The sequence below is a fragment of the Aethalodelphis obliquidens genome, unplaced genomic scaffold (assembly GCF_003676395.1).
Source record: "Aethalodelphis obliquidens isolate GAN/ISIS:26980383/991018 unplaced genomic scaffold, ASM367639v1 scaffold45, whole genome shotgun sequence".
NCBI lineage: Eukaryota > Metazoa > Chordata > Mammalia > Artiodactyla > Delphinidae > Aethalodelphis > Aethalodelphis obliquidens.
Window position 1 is genome coordinate 7892020 of NW_020837989.1, and position 23864 is coordinate 7915883.

The window sequence follows — 23864 nt, forward strand, 5'->3', positions numbered from 1 at the left end:
CACACACACACACACACACACACACACACACACACACACACACACACGCCACAGTTGGTTGGTACACGAGGCCCAGTCACAGATCTCAATTTTCTTATCTGAATTTTTAAAGTAATTTTTTCTTCCTATTTATAAAAAAAATTACTATAGAAATTTGGTGAATATATATTTATTTTTATATATAAAACCATGAAGAAGAAAATAAAATTTCACCACCAGAGATTAGCACCATTAACATTTCCATCATTGGGATCATTCTGTAAGCACAGTTTTTTTAACCTATGTTTCCTGTGTTAAAAAATTTTCAAGTGCATGATTGTTCATGGTTGTGGACAGGATATAGTATTCTATCCCCAAAGATTTACCATTGGATTTGTCTACCTGCCCCCCAACCTTTCCATCTTAGAGTAACAGATTACTCTCTCATACCTAATAACTGAGAAGTAAAAAACCAAACCTTTCCCAGATGAAGAATACATCAGTCAGGTTCCAGTCTAAAAACAGAAATCACATCAGTTATTTGAACAGAGAGAATTTAATATAAAGATTTGTTAACTGGGTAACTTCAGAGGTTAAGAAGAAATCTGCAGTATCCCAGAGATGGTAATTTTATGAAGCAGTTACCACTCCTAGGGCTGAGAGAACAAAGGGAAATGGTTTAAATGATTCAAATTTAGAAGCTTGAAGGAGGAGCCCCATGGAGCTGAAACTCAGACCTCTGGGAAATGGGAGCAGGGACACTGCCTGACTGGTGCTGGCATCACAGGGTGCCAGAGGAGGGGTGGCATGCTGAAGCTGGTTATGCAGTTGGAAAACCTGGATATTGCCACTTCCTGAGTGAAGAGGCATTGCTAGAGTGCTGCCCACAGGAGCTGCATGCAGACAGGAAGCTCACCGGGAGAACCAGGCCCCTTCTTCCTGCAGGCTTCTGGTCTCCATTAGAGCCCCTAAAGGGAGCCTGGTAAGGAACCAGCCTACCAAGCAGAAATGTGGTTAGCAGAATCCTGTGTCACAAAGCAGGCTACAGAGCTGAAAAGCAATAGCATTTAATACACTGGTATAGGGAATATTTAAGGTTTTTTAACAGAATGATCAAAAGCTCCTTCCGCAAGATCCCGGAAAGAAGAAATAACATGGGACAAATTAGAAAGACAAAGTGAGAGCAAAGAGGAGGTTAGTACGGTGATTACCAAACTTGGGTGAACTTCAGAAAGCACCAGCGTGGGTGTTTTAATCTTTTTTTTTATTGTTTTTTTTTATTTTTATTTTTTTGCTGTACACGGGCCTCTCACTGTTGTGGCCTCTCCCGTTGCGGAGCACAGGCTCCGGACGCGCAGGCTCAGCGGCCATGGCTCACGGGCCCAGCCGCTCCGCGGCATGTGGGATCTTCCCGGACCAGGGCACGAACCCGTGTCCCCTACATCGGCAGGCGGACTCTCAACCACCGCGCCACCAGGGAAGCCCTTAATCTTTTTTTTTAAATTCTGTATAGAGTACCAGACCCCACAGCTTCTCTTTAACAGGTCTAGGTAGGCACCAGGAATCTGAATTTTTTTAAAAAAAGCTTCCCAGGCATCAGTGGTTGCCTGGGAAATTAAGGCTAGGAAGACTTTTTCTTTTTTACTATTTTTGAACTGAATTTTTAAAATGAATCTGATGTAAATCAAAGGTTTGATTAGTTACTTCAAAGTGATTGTGTTAATATAATACAAAATGCATTCTCTATAATCCTTGGTTTATATAAATTATATTAATTTAAGTACAGAAATTTGTTAAGCCAAGGTGAACTTCTGGAAAGATCATCTGAGATAAATTCCAGCCAGATTACATGACAGATTAATGAAAGATTGAATTAATTATATTCCATATTATTGTACTTTATAGGACTTCCAGATATCTGGAAATTAGTAGTGCTAATACTGGATAATATGTAAATATTTGATTGAGTAACTTTTCTTAAAGTAATTGAGTATCATCTGGATAGTAGATCAAGTTCTGTTTATTTCATTGCCTTTTGACTTTTTGAAGCTAAGTTATTTAAACACAAACTTCAAGTGCATATCAGAAAACTGAAATGGAAAATTCAACTAAAGAGATTTTTTTCTATTCTAAAAATTCCTAATTTACAGACTCTATTTACAAAACACACTGATTTATGGTATTCCAGAAACTCCTTTAAAGCTCCGAGTTAGCATCCGTCTGTATCCTATAGAAATAATACCATATGTATATAAAGGTTAATGTGAAGGGATGTTTGTAACAGAGGAAATCAGTGTATACTAATTATGGTCGCTATGCACCCATTAAGTAGAATGGAGAAGACCTAAATATACCAATATGGACAGGTGTTTGTGATAAACAGTGAAAAAAAGCATGTTACAGAATAGTGTCCCTTTTGTGTTGGTTAAAAAGGCAGAAAAGTGTAAGTGCACAGAAAAATATTTGGTGGGTTAAGAGCCAAGCCGTTTACAGTTGTTCTCTGTACTGAAGAGGAAAATAAGAGGAAAGACTTACTTTTCCCCATTTAAAATTTTTATGACTATATTTTACTGTTGTAATATTTAAAAAATAAGGAGGTCAGCATTTTGCTGAAGAAACTCTTCATTGTTGACAAATGGGATGGTGGTCATATCTTGTCAACAGAGATTTCCTGTGGGGCATAAAATGACTGTGAGTCTAACAGGCTTGGCTGACTTGCGACCTGCCTAATACTGTGCTTATTTCCTTCCATAGCATTATAGCCTTCAGAAAGGCCAACAAAGTGGGTATTTTCATCAAAGTGACCCCACAGCGTGAGGAGGGCGAAGTGACCGTGTGCTTTAAGATGAAGCACGATTTTAAAAACCTGGCCACCCCCATCCGCCCCATCGAAGAAGCTGACCAGGGTACAGAGGTCATCTGGCTCACCCAGCATGTGGAACTCAGCTTGGGCCCGCTTCTTCCTTAAAGTGTTCCAGTGGCGGGCAGATCCCAAAGGACCGTATCATCACAAACCCGCGTTAAAATGTGGAAGCCGCTGCTTCGTTAGGCCTTGTTTATAATGATGTACCCATGCACTACTGAATCCTGTTCCTAGGAGGTTGGGGGCATAGGCAAGGCATTAGGAACACTGGGTGACTGCTGTTCCTCTGGCCCTCTCTTCTGTTAATACCCGTAAGTCTGTGTCTCCCTCACTGAACCCTGCACGTTGACTAACAACAGCATAGTTCCATCCCAAGAAAGGGGGTGGCTGTTCCTTGGAGTGGCATTCGATTGACCACTTGAGAAACTGACCATACTATCTCCCGATCTGATCTCATAAAGGATCAGAGTCTCACAGATGAAACTTAAAATAACTGAAAGGTAGGCCCGCTATTAATGACCCAGCATTGGTCTCAGTATACCAGCTGCTTTTTGCATTCCACTAGATATAATCTAGCACTCTAAACGTATCCCTTCACTTGCCATCTTGGCTCCCATCCATTTGACAGGATAATAGAATCGTCATGTTGTCTTTAGTTTTGTGATGATTGGAAAAACCTGTGAAATAGTTAAGGCACCTTAATTTGCCCTCTTTTAAGTGAATATAAGATACTTATTTATTAATTGTTCTTAAAAATTTTTTCCCAGTAGAATACAGAACTTTTTCTTCTAGGAAGAATTTGAGAAGCAAGCAATTACGTGTCATGTCAAGGGGGTGGCAAATTCTGTTCATTTTAACTGTTGCCACAATATCCAGGGACTGATGCTGCCGCAGCGAGCCTGTCTTTATGTCTTACTCCCTACGCTTCTCTTCGGCTCGGCCTCTTTAACTCAGTAAGTTGTTCTGAGTACTGGGGACCTGGAAAGAACCCAAAGAAAACTTGGTGGACAAGTTCACTTCTGGAATTCAGAAAACATTTTAAATGTTAGATGTTTATCATGATCTGAACTAATGTTCTTTCATTGATTTGAAGGGGAAGTTAACATTTGTAATCTCTTGAATCCAAAACTGGATATTCAGAAAAAGAAACTTCTCCCTTCCTGCATTTAAGACTTTTATCATACGGTTTGTCAAATAAGAGCATTTTGACCATAAATCATAAAGAGTACTTGCCTAACAGCACACATGCTGTTTTCACTTGGTATCCTGGAGTTGGGTTGCTAACCTTAATTTCTGTGATGTCTTCTCAACTGAGACTTGACAAAGTAGACCACCACCTGCACCACATTTTCTGTAAATGTATTGTTAGCAAGCAGCCAACAGACCTTTGGGGAAAGAGAAATTTCCTGTTTATTCTGGTTTTAAGTTCAAGCCTTTAGTTTTTTAAAAAAAATTAAAGGTATATATAGTAATCTAGAGTACAGACAGGACATAGTTACTTTTCAGTTCCCCTTGGAAGATAAAAATATTTAGGAAGCCTCTGAAAGACACTAAATAGTACTCTTAAGATCAAGCCAATATTATGAAACAGTATTCCACAGAGCAATATATATGCTGCAGTATGAGAACAAAAACACTCATGTCTCCAATATTATGACAGTAATAAGGCTTAGCCTGTTAGGAGTTGGGGCAGGGTGTTGTATAATGACAAATCTGCAGACTATAGGAATAGCTTAACTTTTTGTGACCCCACGAAGTGTCAAATTAATTTTTATTTCACTACTCACTACAGCCTCCTGTGACGTGAGTGCTCCATATTTGCCAGTGGAGGAGATAAGCCTCAAGGTAGAGGATAGCTTCCTATGTTTACATGTTTGCATCGACTACACACAGTTACGTGTTGAAGGCATATAGCTGGTGTTTGTTCCCAGAAATAATAATGTTGAAGTAATGGGTCTCATCACCCCCATGTGACACAGAAACACAAAAACACTATTGATCATAGAATTTTTTCCTCAGAAGCCAAATTAACTTGCAGAATAACAGAGCCATTGATTTAATGGTTCCTCAAGATAGTTTTCAGTGCACGCTGGTACTTCGTGTGTTAGTAGAAATGGTTCAGTATCTGTGTGTTAGTAGAAATGGTTCAATACCTGCAGCTGGTGAATTTGGAATTTTATTTGTTCCTTTTTTATATTCGATTAGGTGCAAGATTTTAAAAGTATAGTCAGTGTGCACCATGCAGGCAAATTAGATGTCATTAGCACTAGAAACTACAGTTTTGGAAACTTAAAGCTAAGTTAATTTGAATTTGTGATTTGATTAGCCCACCAGAGTTTTCTTTTGTTCAGACTGTTTAATGAGCTAAATGTAATGCATATTTGTAAAGAAACATCCTTTTTGGTCCCTTTTGGGAATGAGAGGCACTCCTTGGTCTTTATGAATGACAGGTTACTGTTTTGCCTGATTGCTTAACTTCGTGTGGTGAAATAAAGCAGAAAAAGCTTGAAAAGTGTCTTTTGTTTGGTTTCATGAAGACTGAGTGGAGTAGCATGCCAGGGGTGGAGTTAGGGTTAGCATGCGAGTCAGTGGGGCATGCTCCCTTCTTCCATTTGTCTAAATGAACTAAGGTAAAACCTCAAGGTAGTTCACTGTAATATTATATAGATAGATGTTGCTTGAGCTCCTTATGAACATATTATCAGAACCAATGTGTAAATGTTACGTTGTTAGGACTCTACCAGCTTTTATCCTGGGTCATTGCTCCCAAAGATATCCTTTTAAGTGTACAAAGTGGCCCAGCCCTCTCAGGTAGCCACTCGTCCACTTTCATCTGTACTCAACTTTTTCCCTCCTCTTACTGTAGATTCATCAACTACTTCCCTTGCTCTCTACACCCTAGCCACACAAGTCTCTGCTATTCCTGAGTCACCCCAGGTTGCGCCCTCTCAGGTTCTTTGCACTGGCTGTTCCCTCTGCCTGGAAAACTCTTCTCCCAGATATCTGTACAACTCAAACCCCTGCCAGTCAGGTCTGTGCTTAAATGCTTCCTTCTTAGGCTTTCCCTGACCTCCCTATGTGATAATGTAAACTGACCTTCCCTAAACACGTATCCCCCTTCTTTGCTGCTTTTTTTTCCTCATAGCACTGATTACCATCCAGCACTATATACTTTATTTTTTGTTTCATCATACGAGAACATAAGCTCCATAGTACAGGGATTTTTGTCTTTTTTTAAAAATTGATGTATCTGCAGAGTGTAGAGCAATGCCTGGCAAGTAGCAGACAACCAATATTTGTTAAATAAATTAATACCATCTTCCTTTTCCTTGTTTACATAGCTGTTGGTCTTTTATCTTTTTTAAAAATATATATACATATGCCTCTTTTTGTCATAAGCCAAATATCTTAACTTCCCTTGAGCTTTCTTGTTCCAGTGTTAGCTCAACCTAGGATACTCCCTAGGTATCCTACTCCCATCTAGATGTGGTCTTAATCTGTAGTACTTAACCTCTCCAGGGCATTTACCTCTGCCTAGTATTGGGTTTTGTATGTGTATAGTTCCTTTGCTGTAATGCACACCCTTGCAGAGCCAAATCCAGGCCCCTTTGTCATCTCTTTCTCCTATATTCCAGTCAAAGGGTAGCCTGGAATAAACTCAGAAACTCAGAGCCAAGTCACTTGCTCAGTTGCAATATAGTTGATCCTTGAACAATGCAGGGGTTAGGGACACTGACACTGGGGCAGTCAAAAACCTGTGTATAATTTTACAGTTGGGCCTCTGTATCCAGGGTTCTGCATCCATGCATTCAGCCACGTGCAGATCATGTAGTATTGTATGTATTTAGTGGGGGAGAAAAGTGTGTGTAAGTGGACCCACGCAGTTCAAACCTGTGTTGTTCAAGGGTCAGCTGTAGTTAGCTTTATTTCTCCCCACTTTCTGGTGGTCAGGGACACCAGACCCTGGTGTCCTGGAATATATTTCACAATACAAACCACCTACACAAGACAATGACTTTAAGTGTTAAGTGAAAGTAACATTAAATGATACGGAATCAAATAGTGAGAAAGTTGTATCATTCTCATGCCCTGCTCCCCTCTCCCCATCCTTCTGTCAAATAAGGATAAAGTATCAGTTCTCTTATGTAGCACTTTTTTTTTCTTTTAAACATAGGCTTCTGTCTCAGAGCCTTTGGCAGACAACGGAGGCTTACTTACTAAAAAATATTGTTTCATTTTTTCATTGTACTTGTTCTTAAGGCTACATCTACACAAGTGATACTAATTTTCCATTTACAGAAGTGATAAAAAATGTTCCTCTTAAAATATATTTAAGTAACATGAGGAGACATTAGGAGTTCCACTTGTGCCTATGAGGTAGATGTGTGGAAAGAGTGTCACCCTGACTCAAAGTGGATAGATGACAAAATCATAAATTTTATTGGATCTATATCAGATAGCTGATGTGGCAGGGCAGTCAACTAGCCTGAATTTCAAGGAAGGACAGACCCCTCCAAGGAGAGGTGGGATGTAGACTGGCTCACCTGTAGCAGAGCATGGGAGGAAGAAGTGTTGATCAACATATAAGCAGGTAAGAGGAAATCAACTAAAAGAATTGCTAAAGGCCAAACTGGGGCTAGCATGACAGTATAAAACCCCTGGGAGCCTGAGATACTAGGGGACCTTGCATGCACTGACAAGCTCTTTCCAAAACCTCCACCGGGTGTTCATGAGAAAGACCTGGGGGGAGTGGGGTGCTGGAGCTCTACAGAGCCTCCCTTGGTTTGGAGGCATGCAAAGGAAGGAGGAGTAGGAAAGGCATGAAACCTTGCCTCCCCCTGGCTAGGCCCTTCCCTCAGTAGGAGCAAAAAGGCCTAAGCCACTGCGGGAGGAGCAGAAAACCCTGTCTCCCTGGAACACAGGTAAAGACCCGTTGGTGCTGGGATAAGGTAAGAAAAAACCTCTACACTTGGGAGGGACAGGATTCAGTCCTGAGCCCCCCCAGGATTTTATACCAATACCATTAAAGGCCTCTTGCCAATGCAAGAAGGGCAAGAAACTCTCCCCCTTCAAGACCAACCAACCACAGATACAAGTCAGGGTTTGGCTGCCACAGAGAGAAGGGGCAAGAATGCTGAGAAAAGACCCATTCCCAAGGCCTGGGCACGAAGGACCTACTAAAGACTGAGGCTTGGGACTTCCCTGGTGACGCAGTGGTTAAGAATCTGCCTGCTGTACTTCCCTGGTGGCGCGGTGGTTGAGAGTCCACCTGCCAATGCAGGGGACACGGGTTCGAGCCCTGGTTCAGGAAGATCCCGTGTGATACAAAGCAACTAAGCCCGTGCACCACAACTACTGAGCCCGTGAGCCACAACTACTGAGTCTGCATGCCACAACTGAAGCCCTTGTGCCTAGAGCCCGTGCTCCGCAACAAAGAGGAGCCACCGCAATGAGAAGCCTGCACACCACAACAAAGAGTAGCCCCCGCTCGCCGCAACTAGAGAAAGCCCACGTGCAGCAATGAAGACCCAACGCAGCCAAAAATAATTAATTTTTTAAAAATTAAAAAAAAAAAGACTGAGGCGTAATTAGAACAAAGAATCCCTGAGTCCTCCCTGACTCCCAATGTAGCAAGCAGCTGCTGGGGGCATGGGCAAAGGCATAGAGACTTAACCATATGGTGCAGGTATGCAGGACAGCTGAAAGCTAAGGATGAAGTATGAACACTTGAGAAAAATTCTTCAGCTCCAAAGCACAAAATTAGTGGATATGAAACCTGTGGTTTCAAACACTGAAGGCAACCATCGCAACAACAAAACCCAAACCTAGCTCAATTTCTGGCCAGGATGACCAAACCCCACACGAATGGCCTGACAGAAGAGGCTTGCCTATTTCCAAGCATTAATAATATTGACTTCAGTCTCTACTGTTACATAAGTAATGATTGGCATTCAATAAAAATTTTGAGATACACAAAGAAGCAAGAAAAGTCAACCCATTTGTGATAGACCATCAATGAGACCCTATACAGGTATGACCCAGATGTTGGAATTATTGGTCAGGGACTTAAACTCTGATTAACATGTCGAAGATCTAGTTGAAAATAGGGATAATATGCAGGACAGATTTCAGCAGAGAGGTAGAAACTATAAGAAAGGGACAGATTGAAATGAAAACCACAGGATCAGAGATGAAGAATATTTTCTCTGGGCTTATCAGAACACCTTGTCATACCTGAGGAAATAATCAGGAAACGTGGAAATGGATCAATAGAAATTATCCAAACTGAAACTCTCAAAAAGAAAACAACAGCATATTCAAGGTCTATGGGATGATATCACATAGTCTAACGTGTAATTGGAGTCCCAGATGGAGAAGAAACTGGGCAGAATATTTAAAGAGATGACAGTTAAGAATTTTCAAAATACAATGAAGGACAACAAATCACAGATGCATGAAGCTCAGATCATCGCAAGCACTTTCTTATACAGGAAAAAACCATATGATCAAGTAATCCCACTCCTAGGTATTTACACATGCAAAATGAAAACCTATGTCTGTACAACAACCTGTATGTGAATGTTTGTAATGCCTTTATTTATTTATTTATTTTTGGGTTTTGTTTTTATTTTTTTTTAACATCTTTATTGGAGTATACTTACTTTACAATGGTGTTAGTTTCTGCTTTATAACAAAGTGAATCAGCTATACATATACATATACCCCCATATCTCCTCCCTCTGTGTCTCCCTCCCACCCTCCCTATCCCACCCATCTAAGTGGTCAGAAAGCACCGAGCTGATGATCTCCCTGTGCTATGCGGCTGCTTCCCGCTAGCTATCTATTTTACATTTGGTAGTGTGTATATGTCCGTGCCACTCTCTCACTTCGTCCCAGTTTACCCTTCCCCCTCCCCGTGTCCTCAAGTCCATTCTCTACGTCTGTGTCTTTATTCCTGTCCTGCCCTTAGGTTCTTCAGAACCTTTTTTTTTTTTTAGATTCCATGTATATGTGTTAGCATACGGTATTTCTTTTTCTCTTTCTGACTTACTTCACTCTGTATGACAGACTCTAGGTCTATCCACCTCACTACAAATAACTCAATTTCGTTTCTTTTTATGGCTGAGTAATATTCCATTGTATATATGTGCCATATCTTCTTTATCCATTCATCTGTCGATGGACACTTAGGTTGCTTCCATGTCCTGGCTGTTGCAAATAGAGCTGCAATGAACATTGTGGTACATGATTCTTTTTGAATTATGGTTTTCTCAAGGTATATGCCCAGTAGTAGGATTGCTGGGCCCTATGGTAGTTCTATTTTTAGTTGTTTTTTTTTTTTTTTTTTTGCGGTACTCGGGCCTCTCACTGTTGTGGCCTCTCCGGCTGCGGAGCACAGGCTCCGGACGCGCAGGCTCAGCGGCCATGGCTCACGGGCCCAGCCGCTCCGCGGCATGTGGGATCTTCCCGGACCGGGGCACGAACCCGTGTCCCCTGCATCGGCAGGCGGACTCTCAACCACTGCGCCACCAGGGAAGCCCTATTTTTAGTTTTTTGAGGAACCTCCATACTGTTCTCCATAGTGGCTGTACCAATTTACATTCCCACCAGCAGTGCAAGAGGGTTCCCTTCTCTCCACGCCCTCTCCAGCATTATTGTTTGCAGATTTTTTGATGATGTCCATTCTGACTGGTGTGAGATGATACCTCACTGTAGTTTTGATTTGCATTTCTCTAATGATTAGTGATGTTGAGCATCCTTTCATGTGCTTCTTGGCCATCTGTATGTCTTCTTTGGAGAAACGTCTATTTAGGTCTTCTGCCCATTTTTGGATTGGGTTGTTTGTCTTTTTGATATTGAGCTGCATGAGCTTATGCCTTTATTTATATTCATTCAAATCTGGAACAACGCAAATGTTCATCAACTGGCAAGTGTGTGTGTTGGGGGGGGCGGTGTGTGTTTAACCTCAGGTGCATCCATACAATGAAATTCTCAGCAATAAAAAGGAACAAATTACTGATACATGTAACAATATGGATGAATTTCAAATACAATATGCGAAGAGAAAGAAATCAGACCCAAAAGGCAATACAGGATTCCATTTATGATATTCTGGAAATGGCAATACTATAGGGGCAGAACACAGATCAGTGGTTGCCGTGGACCAAGCATGGGGAGAAGTGGATTCACTCAGCACAAGGGAACTTTTGGGGATGATAGATGATAGAACTATTCTATATTTGTATGACTATATGCAAAAATTCATAAATGTTCAAGTAAAAAGGGTAAAAGTTTACTCTACACAAATTATGCTTTAAACCTAGTTTTTAAGACATAAGGTGGCATAAATAAAAGTGTTTGATGATAGGATATGTCAAAAACTATGAAAGTGATACCAGGACGCTTGAAATTCATAAAATATCGGCAGTGTGGTTATGAGTTGTTCCAAAAACGATGTAACAATACATGTGTTGATCCACAGGACCCTTTTCTTTTCAGAAGTTGGAAACACAGCACTATTGTCTTTGGATTTGTGGCTTCACCATTTTCTAGCTACACGACCAGAAGCAAGTTACTTAATCTCTCTAAACCTCAGTTTCCTTCTATAAAAGAGGTACAATAATACTTGCCTAGAGGGTAATGGTTGCCAGATAAAGTACAACACACCCTGATAAATTTCACTTTCAGAAAAACGAGTCATTATTTAGTGTAAGCATGTTTGGAACATATTTGGAACTAAAATAGGGTTCGCTGTTTATCTGAAATTCAAATTTAAGTAGACGTTCTGGGTTTTCCTTGCTAAATCTGGCAACCCTACAGAGAGAGGGCTTATTGTGGGAATTAAGTAAGACACGGTAACGGCAAGACGTTACCCCACCGTTTGGCATAATAAGCACTCAGTGGGGACCAACGCTGTTTTAATCCCAACCCCTCATTCATTCCTTGTTCCTTTATTCTTTCACTCAAATATTAAAATAAACCGATTGTACTTGTGACTCTTCATCCCTTGCTGTCACCACTCTGAAGAAGCACCAGGAAGCCAACTATCTAGCGAAGAAATTCTGAGCGGGCGACGTCATGACGCACAAGGCCCGTCCCCCGCTCAAGGGCGCACAAGACGCGTAAATAAGACGTCGACGGCCGGCAGGCAGCTTCGGGGCCTGACGGGATTGTGGCGGTCTTCTCTCCCAACTCGGAAGCTGCGGCTACCTCCAGACGCTCTCAAGATGGCGACCTCTCTGGGTTCCAACACCTACAACAGGCAGAACTGGGAGGATGCGGTGAGTATGCCTGCCGATGGAGGACGGAAAGAGGCAGCGAAGCCAGGCTTCCAGCGGGCGGGCAGGGACATGGCTGCGGCGCAGCCGAGGGAATTCCGGGGAGAAGCCAGCACCGCGGCCTAACTCTGCCACGGCTGAAAGCTGAAGGGCGGCCCTCCTGCGGGCTTGGAGGGAGAGGGCTTAGCCAGGGTCCGGCAGCAGCCCCCTTTCCATTCCTACTTCCTCCACTCTTTTCGAGCGGCTCTTTTCTCCCGCCGTCTGCCGGAAGTGCAGGCAGCACCCCGTCCGCGACCCGGCCAGTGCTGGACCTCGGGTTCCTGCCCTGTTCCCCAACCTCGCTCCTCGTCCCCTCCCCCCGCCCCATCACTGTGGCCGAGATGGCAGGGTCTTCGGAGCCTGGCGTTCGACCAGATTTCCCATTTTCACCAGGACTTCCCTATTCTGTGCCAGACGTGTCTTGGAGAAAACCCATATATCCGAATGGTGAGTGATCGTGTGTGAAACGGGACTTACTGTCTGTGTTCCGTCAGTGTTGTGGTACTTGCACACTGTCGGTGATGTGTTTGTCTTAGCTGAGAAGTAATAATGCCCCTTTACTAACCCTAAGAGTACGACGAATTTGCAAAGGACTGTCATGCTTGTTCTCTCACTTTGGAGCTCAGCAACAGTCCTGTGATATAAGAGTCATAATAATAGCTAATATTCGTTGCGCATTTACCTAGGAGATAGGTCTGTTAACCAGAGGCAAAGGGAGTTTATGTCTTTTCAATATAGCAAGTAAGGTGTGGAGCTGGGATCTAAGTTCAGATATTCTGACTCCAGGTACCTCAGCAAATTAGGAGCAGACCCAGGACTAAAAATCTAGGTTTCCTGACTCCTAATCAAGTGCCTTTTGGCCTCTGCACCTTGTAATCTGTTTAGTATAAGGTACCCTCTATCCTTACAAATAAGGGTAAAATTAGCAGCAGTTAACATTTAATACTTAGATTAGGGCTGTGTTGTGATCAGTCTTGGAGGTATTGGTTGACTATATGCAGGGGACCAGCACAGGATGAGTCTGTAGTAGTTAACTCTGACTAAACTTTGTAAAATGGGCTGGCCATGGCTGCATCCTCCATTTAGGGACTGTGGAAACCATTAGGAAATTGTTCTTGGGAGAGAACTTCGGAGCCAGAAATGAATCTAAGAGTTGCGGTTGTGGAAAGGTACATACTTACCTGGTGTTAGATCTGTAAGATTCTTAAGAGGTTATAACTTGTAGGTGACTAGATTATATCCCCAGCCCTCCCTTACCCCCCCTCCCTCCCCAAAAGGGTGGATTTTTTCCTCCTCTCTTCAAGATGCCAGGGATTTCCAGATAAATTTCTTAGGTCCTGTCTAGAGAAGGAGCAGGCATTAGGTTTTCTTCTTTCCATAACTCATTCTTTTCTATTTTTTCTATTTCAGACCAAAGAAAAGTACGGGAAGGAATGCAAAGTAAGTATATTTAAAGAGTAATGATTTAATTTTATTTTCCGTTTCCCTTCCACTTGTTGAGGTATGAAGTCCTTTATAAAAGTGAGCGCTACACAGACATTCATGTATCATTTACATACTCATTGGCTGTTAACTATTTAGTGTAGGGGTAAGAAAATGAGCCCTTTAATGTAAGGATTCTTAACTTGGTGTCTGTGGTTGGGCTTTGAACCCCCTGAGATTGTATATACCAAGTATTGTTTGATTATGCACATGAGCATTTTAGCTGAGGAGGAAGGTCATAGCCATCATAAGATTCTCAGAGGAGTATATGACACTCCCTACTCACCCCGTAAAAGATTAAGGGTTATATCATTAATGGTGGTGACCTCTAGGGTGGGGAGGACTTTGATTTTTGAGTATTTTATTTCTGTACTATGTGAGTTTTTTAACTACTGGGGAAGGGTGTTGTAAAGGATTGAAACATCATATGGTGTTTAGACTAGATGATTGCTAAGATCTCTTCTACACCCTAGATTCAGGGATCCTTTTATTAAATCTCCTGGATTGATTGTCCAGATCAGGACCATTAATACTCTGTGGCTTTATTTTGTGTTCCAGATCTGTGCCAGGCCGTTCACAGTGTTTCGTTGGTGCCCCGGGGTCCGCATGCGTTTCAAGAAGACTGAAGTTTGCCAGACCTGCAGTAAATTGAAGAATGTCTGTCAGACCTGCCTCTTGGACCTAGAGTATGGTATGTTTGCCCTGTCCCATAGGTCTGAAAGTGTGCAACTACTCTACACGACAAACCAGTTTTCTTGTCTCCCACTTCTCACCCCTTCTCTGGTTCTCACCCACTTTGGAGTGTCTGCTGTGCTCTGCTTTTCCCAAGAAGAAAAGAACCATACTAATTTATTCTAGCGTTCTGAACAACAGTAGGGACTTAAAGAAAAGTTGGTAATTGATCAGCACTGGCCGAAACCTCCCTTCTGTATACCTTTGTAGCCAAGGTAAGTTAAAGGCATCGTTGCTCTGATAGGTAATTTCTTTGCCTTTGGCTTCTTTCTAAATCGAGAGCTTTTTTTCCCACAATCCCTGACAAAGTTCTGGCTAATTGTGCTCTAGATTTTTGTATCAAATATATTGTTAGGACTGATACACTATATTGCTACTGTTTCAGAGTAACTGCTTTTGGGAGTGATTTTTTTAACTGCAGATGACTTTTTATTTATGCGAAAAATATTCTTTCAACAAAAGTTTCTACTATACAGTAAAATAAAAGGGAAAAGGAAAATACAAGTTTATCTATGTTAAGTTCAGAAAGTTGGCTCTGCTAATCAGAGTCCTGGTCACATATTGTTTAATATTATTTTTATGTTCGTTAAGCGGGTGTTCTGATTCTGGAATATAATGACCCTTACATGACTGATTATCCAGAGGATGTGTAGGACAAGCCTAAAAATAATTCATTTTTTTATATTTATTTTAAATAAATTATGGCATATTAAAAGCTAGATGCATTATTAATTGCAGGTCAAATCTAACTATAGTAAAAGTTTGTTCATCTAAAAGATTTTCTAAAACATTAATTTCAGGAAATTTCATGAAAACTCAGGAATTTGGATAATTTCTTAGAATGCTCTGTAGTAGTATTGGCCTGATGGTGCTAAAGATTTTGAATTAAAATAAAGCCTCTGGGGCTTCCCTGGTGGCACAGTGGTTGAGAGTCCGCCTGCCGATGCAGGGGACACGGGTTCGTGCCCCGGTCCGGGAGGATCCCACGTGCCGCGGAGCGGCTGGGCCCGTGAGCCATGACCACTGAGCCTGCACGTCCGGAGCCTGTGCTCCACAACGGGAGAGGCCACAACAGTGAGAGGCCCGCGTACCGCAAAATAAATAAATAAATAAATAAAGCCTCTGGTACCAAGTAAGAAAGTGGAGAAAATGATGTATTCTGTCTACCTATTCAGTTTGGATATGGTTTAAAATGTATTTTGAGTTTTTTCCTCCTTTCCTTTGTTCTAGGCTTGCCCATCCAGGTTCGTGACGCAGGATTGTCTTTTAAGGATGACATGCCAAAGTCCGACGTCAACAAAGAATACTATACACAGAATATGGAGCGAGAAGTATGTTGCCACTTGCTCGATGTAGTTTTATATTTAATGAAAGAATCCTGGGGGATTGATACAACCTGTGTAATTTATCTTTTGAATGTGTCATTCCTTTATAGATTTCTAACTCTGATGGAACAAGGCCAGTTGGCATGTTGGGGAAGGCCACATCCACTAGTGACATGCTGCTCAAACTGGCCCGGACCACACCCTACTACAAAAGAAATCGGCCCCACATTTGCTCCTTCTGGGTGAAAGGAGAATGTAAGAGAGGAGAGGAGTGTCCATACAGGCAAGAGCTGAACTGCTTTTTCAGTTTTTGCTTTCAGATGATTAGTCATCTAAGAAGGGGGAGGTGCTAGCTTAAACTATTTCTGCTTTAAAATGTAGAAGTTTATAGAACTAGTGTCATATGTCTTATACCTTAGGACTAGAGCTTGATCAAATTGTTTTTACTTATAATGGAACTTTTACTTAAAACCAAGCCTTGGGAAACTAAATTGCTCTGCCATAAAATATCAATGTTGACCTCAAAAGTTTCTGCCTAAGATGTAAGTCTTTGCCATCAGGGTATGATTGGCTTGAATCTCAGTGTATAGTTGAAATCAGATTAAGACCAGACTTGTAAAGAATGTGTAAGTGTGTTTGACTCAAGACTGCCAGGCATCTGGATTAGGAGTTCTTACTTTGGGGTTGGTGAAGCCTACACCCAACAAAAAGCTAGTAGCTATGTTTTTTTCTGGGGTTGGGTCCATAGATTTAATAAGACTCTGAGTGGAATGCAAGACCTCAGACACATTAAGAACCCTTGACCTAGAGGAGGGTAATCATGTTTTGGTTACCTTTTGTTTTGGAGTGGATTGTGTCAAAAACATTTCTTTATAAGGAAACTCTGCCACGCTGGCCGTTTAAGTGGCTTTTCGGAGGCTAGCGAGTCCTTGTGTGATACAGTAAATCCCTTGATATTAGCTCTGTTTTAATAGTTATGTTTTGGTATGGCCATGGTTTCTAGATCAAAAGGGGACTTTTGTAGCTCCTGTTGGGTGGTATCTGTAAAATTTTTTCCCTTGTTTCACCTTTATGCATTGTTCTTTCCTGAACCATAGACATGAGAAGCCAACAGATCCAGATGACCCCCTTGCTGATCAGAACATTAAAGACCGATATTATGGAATCAATGACCCTGTGGCAGATAAACTTTTAAAGCGGGCATCAACAATGCCTCGTCTGGACCCACCAGAGGACAAGACTATCACCACACTGTATGTTGGTGGTCTGGGCGATACCATTACTGAGACAGATCTAAGGTTTGTGAATATAATTTTATGAGTTGTTTTTGCCTTCACCTGCCCTAGAATTTTTTTTTTTTTTTTTTTGGCAAAAACATGATAATTCTGTATAAGGTACATTTTTCTTTAGTTGCTCTAGAGTTAGTGTCATGCTGACTGGAATTTTTATAAAGTTGTCCTTTGTGATGCCACGTAATGTTCCTCAACAGTGCTTATTCCATGCTTGTGTAGGGTATTAATTACATGAGCTTCTGTTTGGCCTAATAGCCATTAGAATTTCTAAAGATGGCACATATCCAAGTATGATTAATTTTGTAGGGGAGGGAGAGCTTTGCAATTATAAAACCTTATGGTTTACTTGTTGGCTTTTTAAAGAGATTGGTATTTGGTAAATTTGTGTTATTCTTGGCTTGTATTTTGCATGGCTAGATGAAATATCTGGGCAGATACTGATGGAAATTGCCTCTTGCAAAGAGATAGAGGGGAGAAGAAACTCTTATAGGTGTACAACCTGCCCTTGGTAGCTTGTCTGCATTAAACCCTAAGTGAGCGAGAGTGTCCCCAGGGGGTGGCAGACTTTTTCCCACCTGCTCTTTCTCTTCTTCTTTTTTACAACCTTAAAAAAAAATTTTTTAAAAAACGTTCTTGGCTCATCAGCCATGGGGGCTGTAGTTTGCCAACCCCTTATCTAGGGTTTAAGGTCTTTAGGGAGCCTTCTGGAGCCCCTTTTCCTCCATGGGAAAAACCCTGAGATGTTTGATAGCCTTTATTTACTCATTATTTTTCTTTCCCTTCCTCAATACACAGCACCCACAATAGGGTTTAAGGTATGGGGGAACCACCTGCAGGTAATTAGGCAGATCACCATGGGGCCACCTGCCTTGTGGTGAATCAGTTAAAGAGTTAGTAATCCAGGGCTTCCCCGGTGGCGCAGTGGTTGAGAGTCCGCTTGCCGATGTAGGGGATATGGGTTCGTGACCCGGTCCAGGAAGATCCCACATGCCGCGGAGCTGCTGGGCCCGTGAGCCATGGCCGCTGAGCCTGTGCGTCCAGAGCCTGTGCTCCGCAACGGGAGAGGCCACAACAGTGAGAGGCCCACGTACCGCAAAAAAAAAAAAAAAAAAAAGAGTTAATAATCCATATTCAACTTCCTGGGAATGTCTGTGTTATTAACTCATTTTTCTCTACCTGTATCCCTTCAGAAATCACTTCTACCAGTTTGGAGAGATCCGGACAATCACTGTTGTGCAGAGACAGCAGTGTGCTTTCATCCAGTTTGCCACAAGGCAGGCTGCAGAAGTGGCTGCTGAGAAGTCCTTTAACAAGTTGATCGTCAATGGCCGCAGGCTCAACGTGAAATGGGGAAGGTGAGCATTAGACTGTATTAAAATAGCATTATTGAGATTTTCAAGAACCTTTTCATTATCTGGGGACTAGTAAGCTTTCGGTGAATAGGCTTAAATCAATAGGACCTTTACAAAGAATTTTTCATTCTGTCTGGCACTCCATTCCTGTGGATATTAGGAAGATGCTACTTTGGAAATTTATTCAGGGTTTTGGTGTAGTGATCTGATCCTTTGAAGATTCATGTGTTTTTTGACCAGCTATTACAGGTCAAGGGTAATGCCAGGGCATGAAATGTGGCCTGAGAGTTTACACAGGAATTAGACCTAGATTCTGTCCTCTGTAGGCCAACTATCTAGTGAAGAAGAATAGCTAACATAAGTTTGAAAGTGGTGATTGCATAAGAGAGACACAAGTAAAATGCCCTGGACATTCAAAGGTGGAACGTGTTTCTGGCTTGGAGCCAGGGAGACCTTTCACAGCAGCAGCAGCAGCAGCAGCAGCAGTCCTCACGGAGGGCTTTCTGAGCACTGGGCTCAACACATGGGTGTTGCCTCCTCCATTCCCTACAGCAGTTCTAGTAAATTTTGAACCCAAGTCTTTCTGGCTTCAAAACCTTTGCTCTTATCCACTGTGCACTATGGCATTTATGGGAAAAGAATGTGTGCCGAAAAGGAGGCAAGGAGTGAAGGAAATCCGTTTGTCTAGGAAACATGAGAAGCAGAGGTGTGAGAGAAGGTGGGACCATGTGCTGATGGCGTAAGGGTCTGTGTCTCCCAGGTCCCAAGCAGCCAGAGGAAAAGAAAAGGAGAAGGACGGAACCACAGACTCTGGAATCAAGCTAGAGCCCGTTCCAGGGCTACCAGGAGGTGAGTGCAGACTTTCTGCCTACCTGGTAGCTTGCTAACTTCAGTTGCTCACACTGCCCTCGTGTCCCACGGACGTTAGAAGAGACCCAGGTCTCTGGCTCCCAGCAGCTGTGTTCTCCCAGCAGGACCTCCCAGGATTTCAAGGCAGTGGAAGCGCTGTTGCACAGTTGTCCTCTGCTCTAACCAGCTGTTTCTCTTCTTTAGCTCTTCCTCCTCCTCCTGCCGCAGAAGAAGAGGCCTCAGCCAACTACTTCAACCTACCCCCCAGCGGTCCTCCAGCCGTGGTGAACATCGCCCTGCCACCCCCGCCTGGTATTGCCCCACCCCCACCCCCAGGTAACCAGCTTCCTTCTGAGGAAATCGGGAAACCCTGGCGAAGTCCTGTAGGCTGTGGGTGTGTTTTAGCTTGCAAAGCCTTTACTACCTGCCTGCAACAAGGTAAGGAGTTTGCACCAAAATGTAAATTCGTCAAGAAAGTCGTGTTACCAAAAAATTGTCAGATGAACTAAACAGTGTGCTTGGTCATGTAATGAAGTTACATTTTGGCTCAAGCTCTTTATCTTGTTCATGACAAGTAATAAACAGTTCAGGGACTTGCACTTTGTATAGCACTGCTCTTTATAGCACTGTCAATGCCAGTATGAGCAGTGTAAGTAAATCACAAGCAGCAGGTTCTCCTGGGCAGAGTTCCCATACTCTGGAGAAAGTTCTGGTTTCTGAACACCCTTCACTCGAGTATAAAGCATTGAGGTTAATGATGACAGGGTGTTGCCATCAGCCTGATTTCTCCCTCACCTCCCCAATTCTGATCAAATCCTGTGTGATAGGCTTGGCATGTTTGATAGATAGCAGAGGCTCAGATGACATACTAGCAATACCTGAGACATGTGGAGTTTTTTTTTTTTTTTAAGCCATCTTGAGGGGGAAGGTTTCTAAAACCAAGGAAGTCATGCAGGTAGACATTCCTAAGCAAGTCTTGTGAACTGACATTTTCTGAAGCCCCATGTCAATTTGATTTATGTGTAGGTGGTATTGACCTTAGAAAATTCAGGGTTTGAAAGGTTGTCAAGAGAACTGCAAGCCTAACAGATTTTTCTCTCCTATCTGTAGGTTTTGGGCCACACATGTTCCACCCAATGGGACCACCCCCTCCTTTCATGAGGGCTCCAGGACCAATCCACTATCCTTCTCAGGACCCTCAGAGGATGGGAGCTCATGCCGGGAAACACAGCAGCCCCTAGCACATTATCACCACTCTGGGGCTCTACAGAAGAGAGGGCGCTTAAAAATCCCAGTAAATGAATCTTGGAATAAATATATTTTTCCTTCCTTTGTAGTTTCCATGATAGCGGAATGTATTCAGATGTGGGCAGTTGGAGAACAACAGCCATGCTTTCCTACATGTGCTCAAAGGATTGATGGACCTGAAATAAGCTGCCATTAACATATCTGGTCACTACTATAACATTACTAATAAAGTTTAATGCCTCTTCCCCTTATCTGTGTGGGGAACAAGCCACTGGGTAAATTGGAATGTCCAGCGGAGTTACCATCCCAATTAAATGTTCATTTTGTATCTTTTCTGGGGGGAAAAAGTTGACCTGCAGTAAAAAAACAAACAACTTTGACCATTTTTATGTCCATTGGATATTTTCCTTTTTATCATCTAAAAAAAGATTACTAGTACTAATCATTGTAGTGGCAAGAGTGTGATTTAACGCTTCTAAAGTCACACTCAGAAAGACAAGTAGAAACCAGCACCCAGCACAGCCCAGGTCTTTTCTCATCTCTCCTTTCCTCATTTATTACTAGAGGAATCTGGCTGATAGTTTTACTTCTTTATGCTACCAAAAAGAGACAAAGATAAAAATTACTTTTTATTCCTGTCAATCAGATGGAAACACAAATGTCATGGGGTTTTGTATCATTGAAGAAACCTGGTGTCTAGGATGAAATTATTTTAAAGAACTTCCAGTAAAACACTTGAACAAACTGTGAAAGGAAAAGAATTAGAGTGTGTTTGAATGGAAGACTTGTGACCTATAGCTGGGACTTTGATCTTCAGCATTCACCTTTGTGTGACTTCAGCGTCTCGTTTTAATTCCCTGCTTCTGGGCAGGGGACTCCGGTCTTAGAATATTTGGATATACCTGAATTGTAGATGGCAAAAAAAAAAAATTGATGTGTTGTGGTTTTGTTTTTAAAAAATTAAAACGGGTCAATTTTCTAAATGTTGTCATAGGTTTATTTCTGTTTTCTTTATCCTTGGTAACTGAACTTGAGGTCAGTGGGAGTTAGAAACAAGTTATATATAAATATGTTTTTGCTTTAAACTGTTTTGATTCTGATCTCTATCCATTCTGAAAGAACCAGGCCTTTTTAGTACTTATGTCAAAGGTTAGTTGTGGGCTTGAAATAGGAATACACAGAAGGCACAGCACAGAGCCTGTCATGTGGTTGTTGATACATGGTAGCTTTAAAAAGTTGTCCTAGTATTATACAAGTCATTTTAAAAGGAAACAGGAAAAATTTATCTACAAGTGCATTTTTCCAGGAGCCAATTCCCATGTCATTTTTATCTAAAATACGTACTTACAGAATGGATATACCCCTTATTACCCTATTTTAGCTTCTCTGGAGAATTTTTGTTGTTTTCTTCGAGAGGACTTTATCTTGCCTTTCTTTTTTTAAGATCTAAAATTAATCTAGAAGCACTTAGAAATTTTTATTTTAATTCTAGTAATATCAGATGTGAAGCAATGTAGGGGTACTTCCAAGTATTTTGACACCCTTTTGGGTAGGGTTTTTTACTTTTGAGCAGGTGAGAGGTTTTTAGCCAATTTGTGAATAATGTGAAACATAGTGTTTTAATAATTGCTAAATTCAGTTATATCTATACATGTTATATACACATGTAAATATGACTATCCAATTTGCATATTCTTGCCTTTTTGCGAAAGATTCTAAATTTTGTGCCCTTACCTGGCTGTGGATGTGTATTTGTTTTTAAAGCATAAACCAACATAAATTGAAGTATAGAATAGATGCTTGATTAGTCTTTCTTATGGAAATCAGAATTATGAGCAATTAGATTTTGGCAAAAACTCGTAGGTGCTTACCAAACTCCATTTCCTTCTCTAGGGCATACAGCCAGGGGTACACTTGGCAAAAAGTAAACTTTGCCATTCCCAGACCTCGGTAAAAAACATCTCACCCACCCAGTCCTATGAGCTCTTTCCCCATCTGCTGGCTGAATGCACAGGAGGATGATCCCTGGAAGATGGCAGAGTCACACAATGGAAGGAGCCTGGGTTACTTTATCACTGCTTCAAGGAGAGCATTGTGATAAGAGGAATTTTTGTTACAGTAAGCCATTGAGACTTGGGGATCTGTCTGTAACAGCAGCTAGTGTTACTCTCATAAAAGATGTAGTCAGATCTGATCACAAAAAAAAAGCAGAAACCCATTTTTGTACTGAGTAATGGTGATTTCTTAAATTTATTTTTATTCAAGTATAGTTGATTTATAATGTGTTAATTTCTGATGTACAGCAAAGTGACTCAGTTATATACACATATACATTCTTTTTTATATTCTTTTCCATTATGGTTTATCCCAGGATATTGAATATAGTTCCCTGTGCTATACAGTAGGACCTTGTTATTTATCCATTCTATATGTAATAGTTTACATCCACTAACCCCAAACTCCCAGTCCATCCCTCCCCGCCCCCACCTTGGTAACTACAAGTGTGTTTTCTATGTCTGTGAGTCTGTTTCTGTTTTGTAGATAAGTTCATTTGTGTCATATTTTAGATTCCACATACAAGTGATACCATACAGTATTTGTCTTTCTGACTTACTTCACTTAGTATGATAATCTCTAGTTGCATCCATATTGCTGCACATGGCATTTCACTTTTTTATGGCTGAGTAGTATTCCATTGTATATATGCACCACATCTTCTTTATCCATTCATCTGTCAATGGGCATTTATGTTGTTCCCACATCTTGGCTATTGTGAATGGAGCTGCTATGAACATTGGGGTGCATGTATCTTTTTTAATTACAGTTCTGGCCAGATATATGCTCAGGAGTGGGATTGCTGGATCATACAGTAACTCTAGTTTTAGTTTTCTGAGGAACCTCCTTACTGTTCTCCACAGTGACTGCACCAACTTATATTCCCACCAACAGTGTAGGAGGGTTCCCTTTTCTCCACACTCTCTCCAGCATTTGTTATTTGTATACTTTTTAAAAAATAAATTTATTTATTATTTATTTTTGGCTGCATTGGATCTGTTTCTGTGGGGGGGGCTAGTTGCGGCAAGCGGGGGCTACTCTTCATTACAGTGCACAGGCTCCTCATTGCGGTGGCTACTCTTGTTGCGGAGCACAGGCTCCAAGCACGTGGGCCTCAGCAGTTGTGACATGTGGGCTCAGCAGTTGTGGCTCACAAGCTCTAGAGTGCAGTCTCAGTAGTTGTGGCACACGGGCTTAGTTGCTCCGTGGCACGTTGGGTCTTCCCGGACCAGGGATTGAACCTGTGTCCCCTGCATTGGCAGGCGGATTCTTAACCACTGTGCCACCAGGGAAGTCCCCCATTAACTTTTTTAAAAGGAGGGATTGTCTTGGTAAAATGTAACTCATGTACAGAAAAAGTGCATAAACAC

The 23864-nt window shown here is 41.8% G+C and overlaps 2 protein-coding genes across 6 annotated transcripts in view; both read left to right on the plus strand.

Annotated features, from left to right (window-relative positions):
- Positions 1-5357, plus strand: part of DCTN4 (dynactin subunit 4) — a 31652-nt gene extending 26295 nt beyond the window's left edge. For 2 of the 3 annotated variants that reach the window (XM_027081534.1, XM_027081535.1), the window contains exon 13: positions 2734-5357. In XM_027081534.1, the coding sequence (XP_026937335.1) occupies positions 2734-2947 (214 nt within the window). In that variant the 3' untranslated portion in view covers positions 2948-5357. The remainder of the gene's footprint in view (positions 1-2733) is intronic. The other variant, XM_027081536.1, reaches the window with a different exon arrangement.
- A 5531-nt stretch (positions 5358-10888) lies between these two features.
- On the plus strand, positions 10889-21422 carry RBM22 (RNA binding motif protein 22). 3 transcript variants are annotated; one of them, XM_027081538.1, is made up of 12 exons: positions 10895-11456; positions 11870-12123; positions 12553-12606; positions 13570-13599; positions 14200-14332; positions 15604-15704; positions 15809-15981; positions 16796-16996; positions 18181-18345; positions 19103-19191; positions 19396-19527; positions 20302-21422. In XM_027081538.1, exons 2-12 carry the CDS (start codon positions 12070-12072, stop codon positions 20430-20432), a joined length of 1263 nt encoding a protein of 420 aa, XP_026937339.1. In that variant the 5' UTR covers positions 10895-11456; positions 11870-12069; the 3' UTR covers positions 20433-21422. The 3 variants fall into 3 exon arrangements, with proteins under 3 accessions (XP_026937338.1, XP_026937339.1, XP_026937340.1); XM_027081537.1 differs by lacking the exon at positions 19103-19191 and having other exon boundaries at positions 10889-11456; XM_027081539.1 differs by lacking the exons at positions 10895-11456; positions 11870-12123; positions 12553-12606; ... (1 more) ...; positions 14200-14332; positions 19103-19191 and adding an exon at positions 14339-14588.
- Positions 21423-23864: the final 2442 nt, after the last annotated feature.

Coding starts and splice junctions, on each gene's coding strand:
- RBM22 (XM_027081537.1), top strand. CDS start 12,070: ATGGCGACCTCTCTGGGTTCCAACACCTACAACAGGCAGAACTGGGAG. Junction 15,705..15,808: donor CACAGAATATGGAGCGAGAA/GTATGTTGCCAC, acceptor ATTCCTTTATAG/ATTTCTAACTCTGATGGAAC. Junction 16,997..18,180: donor ATTACTGAGACAGATCTAAG/GTTTGTGAATAT, acceptor GTATCCCTTCAG/AAATCACTTCTACCAGTTTG.